Source organism: Meleagris gallopavo, chromosome 23 (assembly GCF_000146605.3).
Source record: "Meleagris gallopavo isolate NT-WF06-2002-E0010 breed Aviagen turkey brand Nicholas breeding stock chromosome 23, Turkey_5.1, whole genome shotgun sequence".
Lineage (NCBI taxonomy): Eukaryota > Metazoa > Chordata > Aves > Galliformes > Phasianidae > Meleagris > Meleagris gallopavo.
Window position 1 is genome coordinate 6,178,865 of NC_015033.2, and position 12,427 is coordinate 6,191,291.

Consider the following 12,427-nt stretch of genomic DNA (forward strand, 5'->3'; position numbering starts at 1 on the left):
TCACTGGAGTCCATTGAAAGCACCTCATGGAAGTCCAGGATGTCCTTACCAAGTTGAGAGTTCCCAGCATGACATTCAAAGTGTTCATCTCTGGCTTGACCAACTGCTGACGATTTATTTTCACCTTCACGCAGTAACTGAACAGTTTTAGCAGCACCTACAAAACACAGAATGCGTTCCCTAGGGTACCCTTCAGAATGAGCACTGGGATTTTGCTGAAGCTAAAAACACCAGACAGCAGAGAATGATTATAGAAACAGAATGACTGGGTTGGAAGGGGCCTTAAAGCCCAGCCAGTTCCAACCCTGCTGTGGCTGGCTGTCTCAACACCAGCTCAGACTGTCCAGGGCCCCATCCATGACCTTGGGCACCCACACTTCTCTGGGCAGTAGTGCCAGGGCCTTACCTCAAAGCCTGTGTAAAGAATTGTTACCAAAGAGGAACGGAAGAGGAAAAGAAGGAATTACTTTGTTTTTGTAAATTAGTAAACTGAAACTTCTGTTCCAACACAATATGCGACACAAGGCAGGCAGCCAGAAGTGGAAACTCCACTGATACTTGTGGAATTTTCTATCACCTTATCTTCTGACTCCAAAGAAGAGAAATTGAGACTCACAGTGAGGAGGTGCCGGCCTTGTTTGAAGTCCTTAATTCCAGTCAGCCTGTTGAGCATGCACTCCAAGCCTCCACACTGTGCCATGACGCCTGCCATCTTGTAGACTTCTTCCTCATCCTCCTCTTCATCTACAGGACCAGAGGCAGATCATGAAGGCAAAACCAGAGCACAGCAGTGCACATTTACCAACAGTTCAAGTCACACTGACTGTCAAATTTGAAAAGGCTTATGAGCAGGAACGTGAAGGGCCAGGCAGAACAGCCACATGCCGTGCTAGTGTTTGTGTTTAAAGCACAGACTTGAAGTGCTGCTAAAATCCTCCTCCACACTAGGTGAAGCAGGTAAATGCAGCACAAGGAACGTCAATCAACTGTAAGCTGTGGGGATAATAGTGTCACTGCTCTGCAGCGAACTTCAGATTTCAAATCTAATCCCAGCTTTCAGGAGACAAGTGCATTACCAGTGGTGGAGTCGAGAGACTCGATGAATTCCTCAGTTGCATCTCCTAGTAACCCTCGCATGCGGTAGATGATCCTCATTGGCTCCCCCTGCAAGGAAGGAGAGCATTATAGGAACTGTGCAAATACACATCCTTGACTTGACAGCTGATGGCGACATGGAGAAATCTTTCACTCCCTCATTCTCCCCTTACTGGGATGAATTAGGAAAACAGTAAAGCCACTACTTGCAAAAACCTCAATTAATCATCTGTCTGTCTGTCAAGTCAGATGGATAGCCTGTAATAAACAGTCTCCTCTTTACGTTTCCTCCAATGGTTTCCTTGAGCACCAGTGACAGATGCAGGCAAGGAAAACGTGTTCATCTCTAGAGAAACATCTGCTTTTCACAGCAACTCCTCTGAGGGTATTCACAGCACACTTGGGAAATACAGAGACCGGGCAATGAAGCAAGAAAAGCAAATTGGATGAATGCTTTCAAGCAGATAAAATCTGCAGTGATGGAAAATGGAAGAGGAGCAGTAGAAGCCAATTTAATGAGGGATGTTATTACAACAGTACAACCAAGCCCACCAAAGGGCTGTGCTTCTGCCCTGGGAAAGGGTGAGTTTTGAGTTTTCCAGCTGGAAACATTGACTGCATATCGCTAAACTTTCCATTTTAATCCATAGGTCTGAATAAAAAGCAGAAAAGAAAAATCCCAGATTTGGGAGCAGGAGACCTTGCAAGAGAAAACCTGTCAGAGAGCGTGCTAAGCCTAATGTGGAATAAGCAGTGCTTAATGTCACAGCAAATACATAAGCACAGGGAAAGCCCCGGGGGGAAGATCTGCTCAAAGGCCACGCAAGAGACCAGCAATTAACACCACAGGGGCCCTGGTAAAATGGCAGATGAACAAAAAAAAGCCAGTGAGAGACAAGAGAAACAAAAAGGGGCCTGAGGTTGCTTTCTTGTGAGGCTGTCTATTTCCTAGGGAACATGAGCTGCCACTCCAGAAGTGCTTTGCAGAGGTGCTCACAAAGGAAGACAGAGGAAAGCTGCTTGGTGACAGTAATGCTGAGCACACTCTGCCTCTCCCTGCCAGCACTGCATCTCAGAGCAGAGCTTTGGGTGCTGCTCAGATAGGGCACGTGGGCTGGGGCAGTGTGTGCCATGGGGGTTCTCATTTCCCTTTGGGACTGCACTCAAGTTCAAGCAGGACCTCAGTGGTTGAGACTGGCAACTCATTCCTGTGTTCAAGCTGAACAGAAATGCAAAGCAGTATGGAGAAATGTTGGATGCTCTCTCTGTATAAATAATTTGGGTTCATCTCTGAAGTGCAGACTGATGGAGCAAACAGGTGCCTCAGACTGCAAGCACGCAGTAAGCTGCCATGTGCACACAGAGTGTGAAATGTGCTTTGAAAGGAAGTGACACAAAGCTCAGTCTCTTCCCTAAAGGAAGGTAAGAAAGTTAGTCACTCAAGAAGGCAGATCAGCTATCTGATATACTACACAGGGAAGTCCAACAGACTCATCTGGGTCAGCATTATGTGCTTTTAAATCGCTTACATTGCAGAATTGACTAACAGTCTATCCACACAGAGAAAAAAGGTGTGAGCAATTATATGAAGAAATTCTTCGTAGGAAATAAATACTGACTTGTGATTTATCTGTTCTTGGTATCAACGATAAGTGCTTTGTGCTGTGAATGTACACACATATAAAGATAACACGTACCTCGTTAGTAGGACACCACACCTTCTTGTAGACCTCAGCCACAGGTAGATCCAAACTGATGATCTTATTGTTCACCAAAAGCTGAAAGAGAAAAAATAAGAGATCTAGAACAAGCCCACAACACATCAGCTGCCTAGAAATATCCTCGCACATTTCTGCAAGAAAACCACACTCGTGCATTCTCACCTCCATTCCACTGTCATCCTCCAGCAGAGCTACCAGGTCACAGTCCTGACAGATTTTGTTCTTGATGTCCCTCATGAGTGGCCCAATGCCAGGCTCATTACTGCTATAGGGATTTCCTGGCATTCTGCCCTGCAAGAAGTCTTCCTGCTGAGGATCTTTCTCCAGGGTTACAAAGAACTCGGTTACTTCATTCTCTTCCTAAAGAACAACAGGGCAGAGGCAGAGTAAAGGAGTTTCATCCTAGCCACATTCCTATTCCTGCATTCTTATGGTAGCAATTAGCAGGATGTCCCTTAAACATAAAGTGCTTCCATCACTGGTGTATCCTGCTTTACACTGTCACATGTACATCACTTAGTTAACAAATTCCTGAAGAAGCAATACTGCTTTTTATTGCATGCCAAAGCAGGAAACCTCAATATTAAATTCCCCAAATGGGGCAGTTTTACATTGGCACACAGTAAGTCATCATCGTGGACTATTGTTTTTTGACAATATGCTAGCACTTCTGATTTCATACATCATGCTGTATTCATCTGTATACTTACAGGATAGATAATACTGCACAATCTCTCAAAGATGAAAACTGGAGTCCTGTAGTCATCCAGGCTGTAACGTTTTGCAGTCTCTATACATACTGCCATAAATGCTTTGGTTTCAGATTCTGTGCCTGCCAAGAAACACAAGTATTACAAAAGGCACAAGAATCAGTATAAAACTGGGATCCAAGCCACAAAAAAACAAAACAAAACAACTTGCTAGAGAAGTTCTCTTAGGGAGAAGTTCTTCACGTGGCTCTAACTATCTGCTTTTCATCTTGCTTGACCCAGAGCCTGTATTTATGGAACCGAGGTGGCTTTACCTGTTGTCATATCCTCCAGCATCTCCAGCAGCATGTCCTGGGTTTCATCGATCAGCTTTGTTCTCTGTACTACTAACTTCCTCAAGCACAGGTACCCATTCAGGACAGTCCCCACCAGGCGGCTTTTGAAGTGTCGTTTGATGGACTCCACCTCCACAAAGGAAGAGAGAAGGCCTACAAAGCAGTGAGATATTCAGGAAGAGGGAAAGAGAATTTGGTTTGCTGGCTCTGAATTTCACGTGGCCAGCAAACTAGGCAAAATAATATAAAACAGCATGATGAACTGTCTTGTTCCAACTCCTCTTGTCAGTTTGTGGTTTAAAACTCAAGTTTATGAACTGAGTGGTTGGAAGCAACAATCCTGGCCTGCAAAATCTGTCTATAAATTACACCATATGGGAACATGATGAGGGAATGAGGAAAAGGTACAGGGAGTTCTTTTCTTGTGAGATACTTCAAAAGCAAATGACTGCTCCCTATCCAATGCTTAAGTTGCCTCTGATGATGCGACTCATCAGTTATATCACCATACTCCTTGTTCCTACAGCAAAGAAAAGAATCAGTGGACATTTGGATTCTATCCCATTACATTTATCAACATGTCTTTTCTGGCTAGAAGCCACGTCTTATGATTTAGTCCATTCATTTCTGAAGAATGTGCAGGATGACAGAAAAAAGAGCAACCTCTTTTATAAATAGTTAATATAAAACACTCCCATTTCCAAGAAAATGGGAGTGGAAAAAAGCATACACCAGAAGATTAAAAAATGAAAAGCTATGATACGTTAAGCGAGAAACAAACAGTAGTGGCCCCAGGAATCACAGTGGTCAATAAATACAATCAAGAAATGGAGGAGAAAAGTGATATGACAAAGTTTGCTCATGATACACTACCACAGTTCAGGTAACTGCATACTGAAACCGACCACAAAAAGATACAGAAAATTCTACTTTGGGACTGAATGCTGAACTGATGGCAAAAATCCAGTGCTGACAATTACAAAACACTGCATCACTTCTCAGAAATTTCATTATATGCTGTGACAGAAGAATGATCATCCTGCCACTAATCTAATCCTACTGCACGGATTGCATTGGTACCTGTGAGACTCTTCAAGGCATATCCTTGCTGCAAATCAGTGCTGAGCGTTGCTTCCTCCAAGGCAAGTAAGCGAGCTATTTCCTGAAAATAATTAACAAGTCCATTAGGACAACAAACTGCAATGTCAATATTGATGAGCTGGTGAGCGTCTAACAGACTGAAACCTAACACACACTGACTTGTGGGGTGCAGAGGAACATAGCAAAAGAACAGAGTCAACCACAGACAAACTTCAACTGCAGCGCAGCAGTGAGAAGGAAGGGGAGAGAGAAAAACTGATCCAAATATCCTCCTTTATCTTCTCCCCGTACCCACCTGATGACTATTAGCGCTGCTTTGCTCTAGGGGCCCTCCATGATGGACTCATGGCCTCCACTCCCACTGAATTTGTCACTTCCTTTGGAGTGCAGCTGGGAGCACGGCACAACATCTAAGTGCTGAGACCTACCTCTCTGACAAATGCAATTTAAATGTGTTTCCTCTCCAACAGTCTGTAAATTCATTTTCAAGGAACCTAATCTTCCCTTGTCATGAAGAGCTTTCAGAGTCCAGCCTGGCAGCTAAGACAGCTTTCAGCTTGGACCTGATGCCAAGTCAGGGGAGCAATATTTATACCCTTAGCACAGCCGTTCACCTAGCAGTTAATTATGTACTGGGTAGTTTACACAGAGGCCTTCTACTGCTGGGGCTAAAACCAATGCAGCTGTTTCTGTTCAGAGATGACAGAGCAAAAGCGTGAAATTCATAAACCTGGCAATGATCAGCAACTGAACAAAGAGATGAAGATTTGAAAACACAAAAGCCAGATAGAGTGACGGGCCTGGGACAAGCTTTCTGCTACTCTTTAGTTCCTCCAAACATGTCCATACCTTCGTGATGAGGCTGCCAATATAAGGCAGAACGCCTCTGGCTGCCAGATAGACTTTCCAGTGGGCAGGTTTGATGAGTTTCTGGTACAGTGCCAGGTACTCAGCAGCACATTCACCAGCAATGCTCAGCTCATCCAGGTAGCTGGTAAAGAGAAGTACATGATGACAACATGTCACTCAGCAACAAGTCCCCCTCACACTCTGTCCTTCCTCACTAACAGCATTACCAGTATTCATTACTTACTGCTAAAGTTGTCCCAAAAAGATGGTGACCAACTGTGCTAACAGTGTCACTTGTGCTAAGTTATGTAATGTTAGTTAGAAGAGAGTTCTCCTGTTATCTTGCTGTCTAAAAGAGCAGGAAAATTATGTCCACGCAGCTGAATACCATCTGCTTACCTCTGGAAAACACACACTGCCAAGCAACAACAACAAAAAAACCTCTTCCTAAAAAAATATCCACCAAGCTAATTAAGTTTAAGAACCCAGCACAAAACAGCATGCCAATCAAAAGCATACTATAGACAGAGGTGATAAAAGAAGAAGGGAGTGATTCTCACGGGAATTAAGAGAAAAATAATCCTGGAGCTGCCAAGTGTGGCATCATGGAAATACCTCGTAAGGAGATCAAGGACCTGTTGTTTGCGGCTGGGGATGGTAGCCAGAGCTTCCACAATGGTACATGCAGCCTGCCTTGCAGCTTGAGTGGCTGGAGTAAACAGTACCTAAAGCACAAGCATTAAAAGAAGGTATCATTTGATGCACAGAGATAAACCAGGCATACCTCACTAGAAAGAGACAGCACACATTGGGACAATTTGGTGGGACTTGATGGCAGCGTTCACTTGTTCTTCTGAAGACTTCATTCTAAGAGAATGCCTACGTGATGCTCTACATCAAAATATTTATACCATGCACTCATCCATACAGCATGTAAAATATGGCAAACTACCAACATTCCCTGGTGGTTAACTGCCCCATGGTGCTGACAGGCCAATGCATCACACTGGAGCTTTCACCCATGTTTACCTGTCGCAACCAATTGTTGTGTCCCAGCTTGAGATCCAGAGGACAAGTTCTCTTCCCTCGCCGACTCATGAACTGTTTCCACTTCCAAACATATTTTTCTGACAAATAGAGTTGGTGAAGCTCTGCTTTGCTAGGAGATTTCCCATTGGCATCTACACCTGCAATATTGAACACAGCTCAAGAGAAACGTTTATCTTCAGGCACAGTGCATTTTCTGCTCAGAGGCCGAGCAACGCAGCTTAGAACGGTCAGTGCTGCCATCTCCAGAGTCTGCATGGTTAAGTGTGAAGATGGTATCAGATGGCAGGGACAGAAGCACTTCTGTCGAGTTGTGTTGGCATGTTCTTTCACAATATTGCACAGAGTTAAAAACACAGAACTACCTCTGGCAGGGAGGCACTTTTTCCAAGCTTCATATGATGCTTTGGGGTCCCTCTTGAGCCACAGTTGAGCTTGTGCATGGATTTCATTGCTGTAAGGCTTCACAGTGGTGAGAGCATCTGCAGGCACATCCTAGCAGACAAAAAAAGCTCTGTGATTCTTGACAAAGCCACAAACTGCAGCTAAATTACAGTCAAGAGCAGCCAACAAATATTGCCTTCATCAGAATTGCAGCTGAATTCAAAAATCTGAGTCAGATGTACTCGATTTCACAAAACTGGTGGAAGCACCAAGAGCTTGTACCTAAAAAGCAGGCTCTAATCAGCTCATTTTCAGATACTTTGCTCAAATTCTAAGGCAATACCTTGTTTTTCTTGCTGGTTGGAGCAGGTGGTTTGATCAGCTTTTGAAGAATGCGCAGGCACATGAGTGTGATGTTTTCAACAACCACTGGAGTCTTAATGTTCACTGCCATCAGAAAGAGGCTGAGAGCTGAAAGAGAGACATGCTCTTGCCATCAAGATCTGCACATGGGACCCCTCCACAGCTCTGTACAGCACCTCAAAAGTGCTTGGAATAAAGCAAGACCTCCTCATATCCTTAAGCAAAGCTATCACATTCTCATGGAGCCAAGAATGGGTAACACTCAGTTTTTTTAAGCACTTCCATATTTCTGTTTCTTAGCACTCCTATTTCAATATCCTGGAGACAAAGTGCAGGGACCTGGGTACAGTATTTAAAACAAAGCTTTCACTTTTAGCTATTTCAACTCACCACAGCGTAGTCGGAGCTCCCAGCAGCTGTCTTCCTTTGAGATGGAGTCTGTGAGCAGCAACATCTCATACTGGAGACTGCTAGCCTGTAAGACAGATGTGCAAAAGCTTAAGAAGGTGCTACAGCAGTCTCTTTTGCCTTCTGATATTTAAAAATACAGCTTTAAAACATTGATCTAAGTACATTTAGTCCCATCCCCAACTGAGATGACAGGCAGTCTGCCTGAGAGAGCTGCAAGGTGAGCTGCAAACAACAGCTAAGGCATGTAGAACAGCCTGAGGAAACTCAGGCATGTTACTGTAATGTAATGTTGTACTTTACCTTCATTCCTATCAAGACACCTTATGTATTACAGACAGATTATGATAACAGAGAAAATGCAATGACTGGAATACACCAGCAGTTGTAGAGGGTCAGGAAAAAAAAAAGAAAAAAAAAAAGAAAGCACTGGAGTCTCTCACCAAGTCAGGATTTGCCCAGTGTCCCTTCAGGGCTGCAGAAACCTTCCCGATGATTAAATCATTCATCTGTTGTGTGGCTTCTGGGTTGTCCCTAACATCAGAAGGAAAAAGAGAACTGTTACGCTGTGCTCCTACTAAACACCAAAAGCTCCTGGGATTTCAGCTTAGCTGATGACAAACGTACAGCAAGCAGTTACGGACTACAGTTTGCTGACCTAAGATCTCTCCCCTGCTCAGCTACACCTTCCCAATTCTGTTTTTACTAGAAGAGGGCTACGAGCACTGAATCAACCCATACCTGGTCAGAAGGCACATGAGCTGACGGACCTCCTCCCTCATGGTGGCTGCGCCCCGCCGCAAGTTGTAGTCAAACAGCTCTCGGATAAGGCCCTGGGACACGAGGATATGCCTGATGGCAGAGTTGGTTGCCAAAGCCCGGAGCAATGTTATGCAGTGTTCAGTGACAGCTGAGGCACAGCCGTAGCACTTTGTTGATGATGTGTGACCACAGCCCAGAACAGACAAGGCACGGTACTGGCTGGCAGTGAACGTGGGTTGGACGGTGGTCCGTGAGGATTTGGTTGCTGCCTCTCTCTGTTGAAGGTCATACTCCAGGAGCTCCTTCCGAGAGGCAAATACTTTCTGGAAACACAGAAAAGGAGAAATGAAAATTGTGAAGCAGTACGCAGTTGCTAAACCTATTTACAGGTTACTTGCACTGTACGCTTTTTGGAGATACATTACGTTTCACAAAACTCAAAATCCTTCACGTCAATGGCAAACCTGGGAAATTCATTAGAAATGTCAGCCTAACTCCCTGTTATCTGCTCTGTTTTAAGGCTTGGTGTCCACATTAGAAGTGGAAGGAAACGCATGACCCAAATACCAATCAAAGCATATCATACCTGGATGATTTTGGAAAGTTCATCAAATGAGTTCTTGCAGTCACCACAGTACTCCTGGGCTAACTGCAGTATGTATCTGTTCACACTAGCTGAGGTAGAACTGATCCCTCCACTACTACCAGATTCATCCTGAAACAGAGGGGAAAATAAAATGCATCACATGTGGAAGCTACACACAAAAAATAACCACTGCAAAGGAGCATCTGAGGCAAGGGTCTTCAGCTGTCCTTGGCAGTATATAAGCCAGTGTCCTCCTTGCCTTCTACAAGGATTTTTCTGTGCAAAATCCATTTGTCCTTTGTTACCTGGGGCTTTTCAGGAGCTGCCTCATTCACTTTGCACAGAAGGTTTTCCAGCTGTGGTCGGTGTCCCATTAGCTGGTGATAAACTCTGTCAGCTTTGTCCAAGAGAGTATTGATGTTTGTTACTGCCTAAGAATAAAAGAAGAAAGGAAGCTCTTGCTTTCTGCTCAGACAAGATTTTTAATTCTACTGAGCTACACCTCCAAGTTTTCCCACGTCTTTTGAAGTTCTCTGTGTTACTGAAAAGTGTGAGCTCTGCTTCTTCCATGAGTATCCAGTGTGCAACACCGTAATCTGCACACTCAGACTTTGTGACAGGCCACACTGACACTGCATGTACTGCAAAGGGTTCCTCTTTCATTAGCAGGGCTCCTCAGATGGGATGCTAATGTAGATAGCACAACCCAAATGAACCTGTCTTGCACAGCAAGACAAAGAGATGCAGGGCTAGATAGTTTGTATGCAAAGCACTGAATAATGTCTTTGAAGAATGATCTACTTAGTGGATGAAGAGAGTAAATATGGGATTGCATTCCATACTTCTCAAAATACCAGAGACAAGAATGAGGATTTTGAGAGATCACCAGAATTAAAGAAAATGCATTAGTCAGTAAAAAGCATTGAAGGAGCACTGCTTTTCATGTTACACCCGAGACAGATGGGCCTCTGATGTCTCCACATTGTTGACTTGGCCAAGAGATACAGCGTTTTGTTAATGAATCTGCTATTAGTCCAACCTTCTTTCGATCCTCCTCATTCTCTATGGGATCCACTGCACAGCAAGGCTTGGCATACAACATGAAGTCAAAGCGTGCGTATTTACAGAACCCACAGGCATTGCAAAGGAAGGGATCCTTCTCGTCGTAATTAATGGACCTGGAAGGCAAGCCAGAAAGGTCAGAGAACGCAGCTGAGCTTATCGAGGTAACTGGGGGAATAAAGCAAGTAAGCTCTCAATGCACTCATTAATTAGGTAAAGGAGAAGGATGGTCCCCAAAATATCTAACTTGCCTTAAGGAAGCTATTATGAGCAAAGCACATGTGGTATGTGACAATCAAAACCTAGGCACCAAAAAATCCACGTAGAAGTAGTGCATTCTGAGTAGTAAGTAGAAACAGGCTTGAGTTTGTGCCTAACAATCCTGCTTCAACAACAGTAACTCCCAGCAGAACGTCAGATGAGGACACTGTGCCCTTTATGAGGACACAGATTAAAAGAAACAGTTTTGTAAGGTCTGGGCTCTGAATAGCTTTCACTCTCTAACAGTTGCAGTGGGACTAGCTGCAGCATACTTAATATCCTCTGCTGCAGACTAGAGTAGCATGACATGAACTGGTTTATAGCTCCCATATTTCAATATAGGATATGGAAACCTTTCGGCAGACCAATAATCAACTGATCTGCACAACGAATCTGCTGAACACCTTGGAACCTCTGCAGATTTGAGAGGAATGTGGGACGACACAATGGGAAAAGAGACTCCAAATGAAGCAACTAAACTCACAAAAGAGGAGGATTTGCCATACTGTAGTAAAAGCCTGAATAGCACACAGTAAATTACACCCTGAGCCCTGCTCTGAATGAGGAGAGCACAACAAAAGCTATGAAAAGACAAACCAGGACAGTCCATCCTGCACACCATGTTGGGGATCCCAGGGAGAACCCCCCCAGAACTGAACTCCAGCTCCTGCTTTAACCAAGCAGGCCAAAAATAACCTCCTTCTGGGAATTTGCTGCTTTAAACTTCTGAGGGCTCGGTTCAAAACTTCAGCATTCTTTCAGCATTGTCGTATCAGGTTTCCTTTGTTTGCCTGCATTAATGCTAAATCCCTCTGTAAGCCTGTTTTATACTTCTCGACTAATTTGATTGCGTGCTCCTATTAACCAGAATGGTGCATTTCAATAGCAGGGTATTCTGCTGAACATCCAACGTGAGCAGCAGCACGAGGGCTCCGTGGGGAGGAACTGGGATGACCTACCTGCACTTGTGGCACTGATACACGTTCTCACCACAGTTCCCACACACCCCCGGGTTGGCAGGGACGGACGCACTGCACCGAGGGCACTGCAGGGTCTCCGTGGAAGCCTGGTAGTTCTCATAGAAATCTGCAAATTCAATCATCAGGTTGGAAGCCACGATGGGCAGAGGAAGGTCAATCTTTACCTCTGTCTGGCCTGGGGTCAGCTGGACCTTTTTGGCTTTGTGCCATCGAGCTGGCCTGGGAAAGGAAAGAGAAGTGCAACGTTTTTCAATGGGGAAGTTCCCTCCTGCCCACGCACAAAGAGGAGCCAAGCACAACTACCTCGGCTCCAAATCTACTTTATATGGGATGAATGGAGAGCAGTTCTAGGATTCGCTTTCTTAGCTTCTGTATTGACATGATATGTAGCCAGAAATACATTTTAAGCCTTTATCCTCTTCATAGAGAGAGACTGTTTAGGATTAGAGAGCTGTTGATGCCTCATGGAAGAACTTTAATTCTACAGACATTTTCTAGGGATTTTCACCTCCGTTTTTTTTTTATTAGTAAAGACATTTGCATGAAAACAGGATATTTATTTCTAAAGATCTCATCTACTCCCACTGCTTATTCTCAACCTGAAGTCAGAATCCTCTCTTTGTGACATCATAATCCTCTCCACAGCAGCTACTTGTGATGTCACAGAAGATTAAGACTTCAAATAAGCAATAAGCAGCAGGCACAGATTAATCCCTAAGCCAAAGAGATCTGATTCTGGTGAGAAGATCTCAAGAAGTGAGAA

The 12,427-nt window shown here is 44.3% G+C and overlaps 1 protein-coding gene across 1 annotated transcript in view; it reads right to left on the reverse strand.

The window, feature by feature from the left end:
* The window catches only part of UBR4 (ubiquitin protein ligase E3 component n-recognin 4), a 67,443-nt gene that overhangs the window by 11,809 nt on the left and 43,207 nt on the right, over positions 1 to 12,427 (reverse strand). The window contains exons 74-93 of the mRNA XM_019622358.1: positions 11,644 to 11,883; positions 10,401 to 10,539; positions 9,667 to 9,792; positions 9,362 to 9,490; positions 8,755 to 9,098; positions 8,457 to 8,547; positions 7,996 to 8,080; positions 7,586 to 7,713; positions 7,224 to 7,353; positions 6,841 to 6,998; positions 6,427 to 6,536; positions 5,812 to 5,953; positions 4,942 to 5,023; positions 3,841 to 4,014; positions 3,527 to 3,648; positions 2,979 to 3,176; positions 2,793 to 2,873; positions 1,077 to 1,164; positions 617 to 744; positions 50 to 157 (exon numbers count right to left, since the gene is read on the reverse strand). Of these exons, the coding sequence (XP_019477903.1) occupies positions 50 to 157; positions 617 to 744; positions 1,077 to 1,164; positions 2,793 to 2,873; positions 2,979 to 3,176; positions 3,527 to 3,648; positions 3,841 to 4,014; positions 4,942 to 5,023; positions 5,812 to 5,953; positions 6,427 to 6,536; positions 6,841 to 6,998; positions 7,224 to 7,353; positions 7,586 to 7,713; positions 7,996 to 8,080; positions 8,457 to 8,547; positions 8,755 to 9,098; positions 9,362 to 9,490; positions 9,667 to 9,792; positions 10,401 to 10,539; positions 11,644 to 11,883 (2,803 nt within the window). The remainder of the gene's footprint in view (positions 1 to 49; positions 158 to 616; positions 745 to 1,076; positions 1,165 to 2,792; positions 2,874 to 2,978; positions 3,177 to 3,526; positions 3,649 to 3,840; positions 4,015 to 4,941; positions 5,024 to 5,811; positions 5,954 to 6,426; positions 6,537 to 6,840; positions 6,999 to 7,223; positions 7,354 to 7,585; positions 7,714 to 7,995; positions 8,081 to 8,456; positions 8,548 to 8,754; positions 9,099 to 9,361; positions 9,491 to 9,666; positions 9,793 to 10,400; positions 10,540 to 11,643; positions 11,884 to 12,427) is intronic.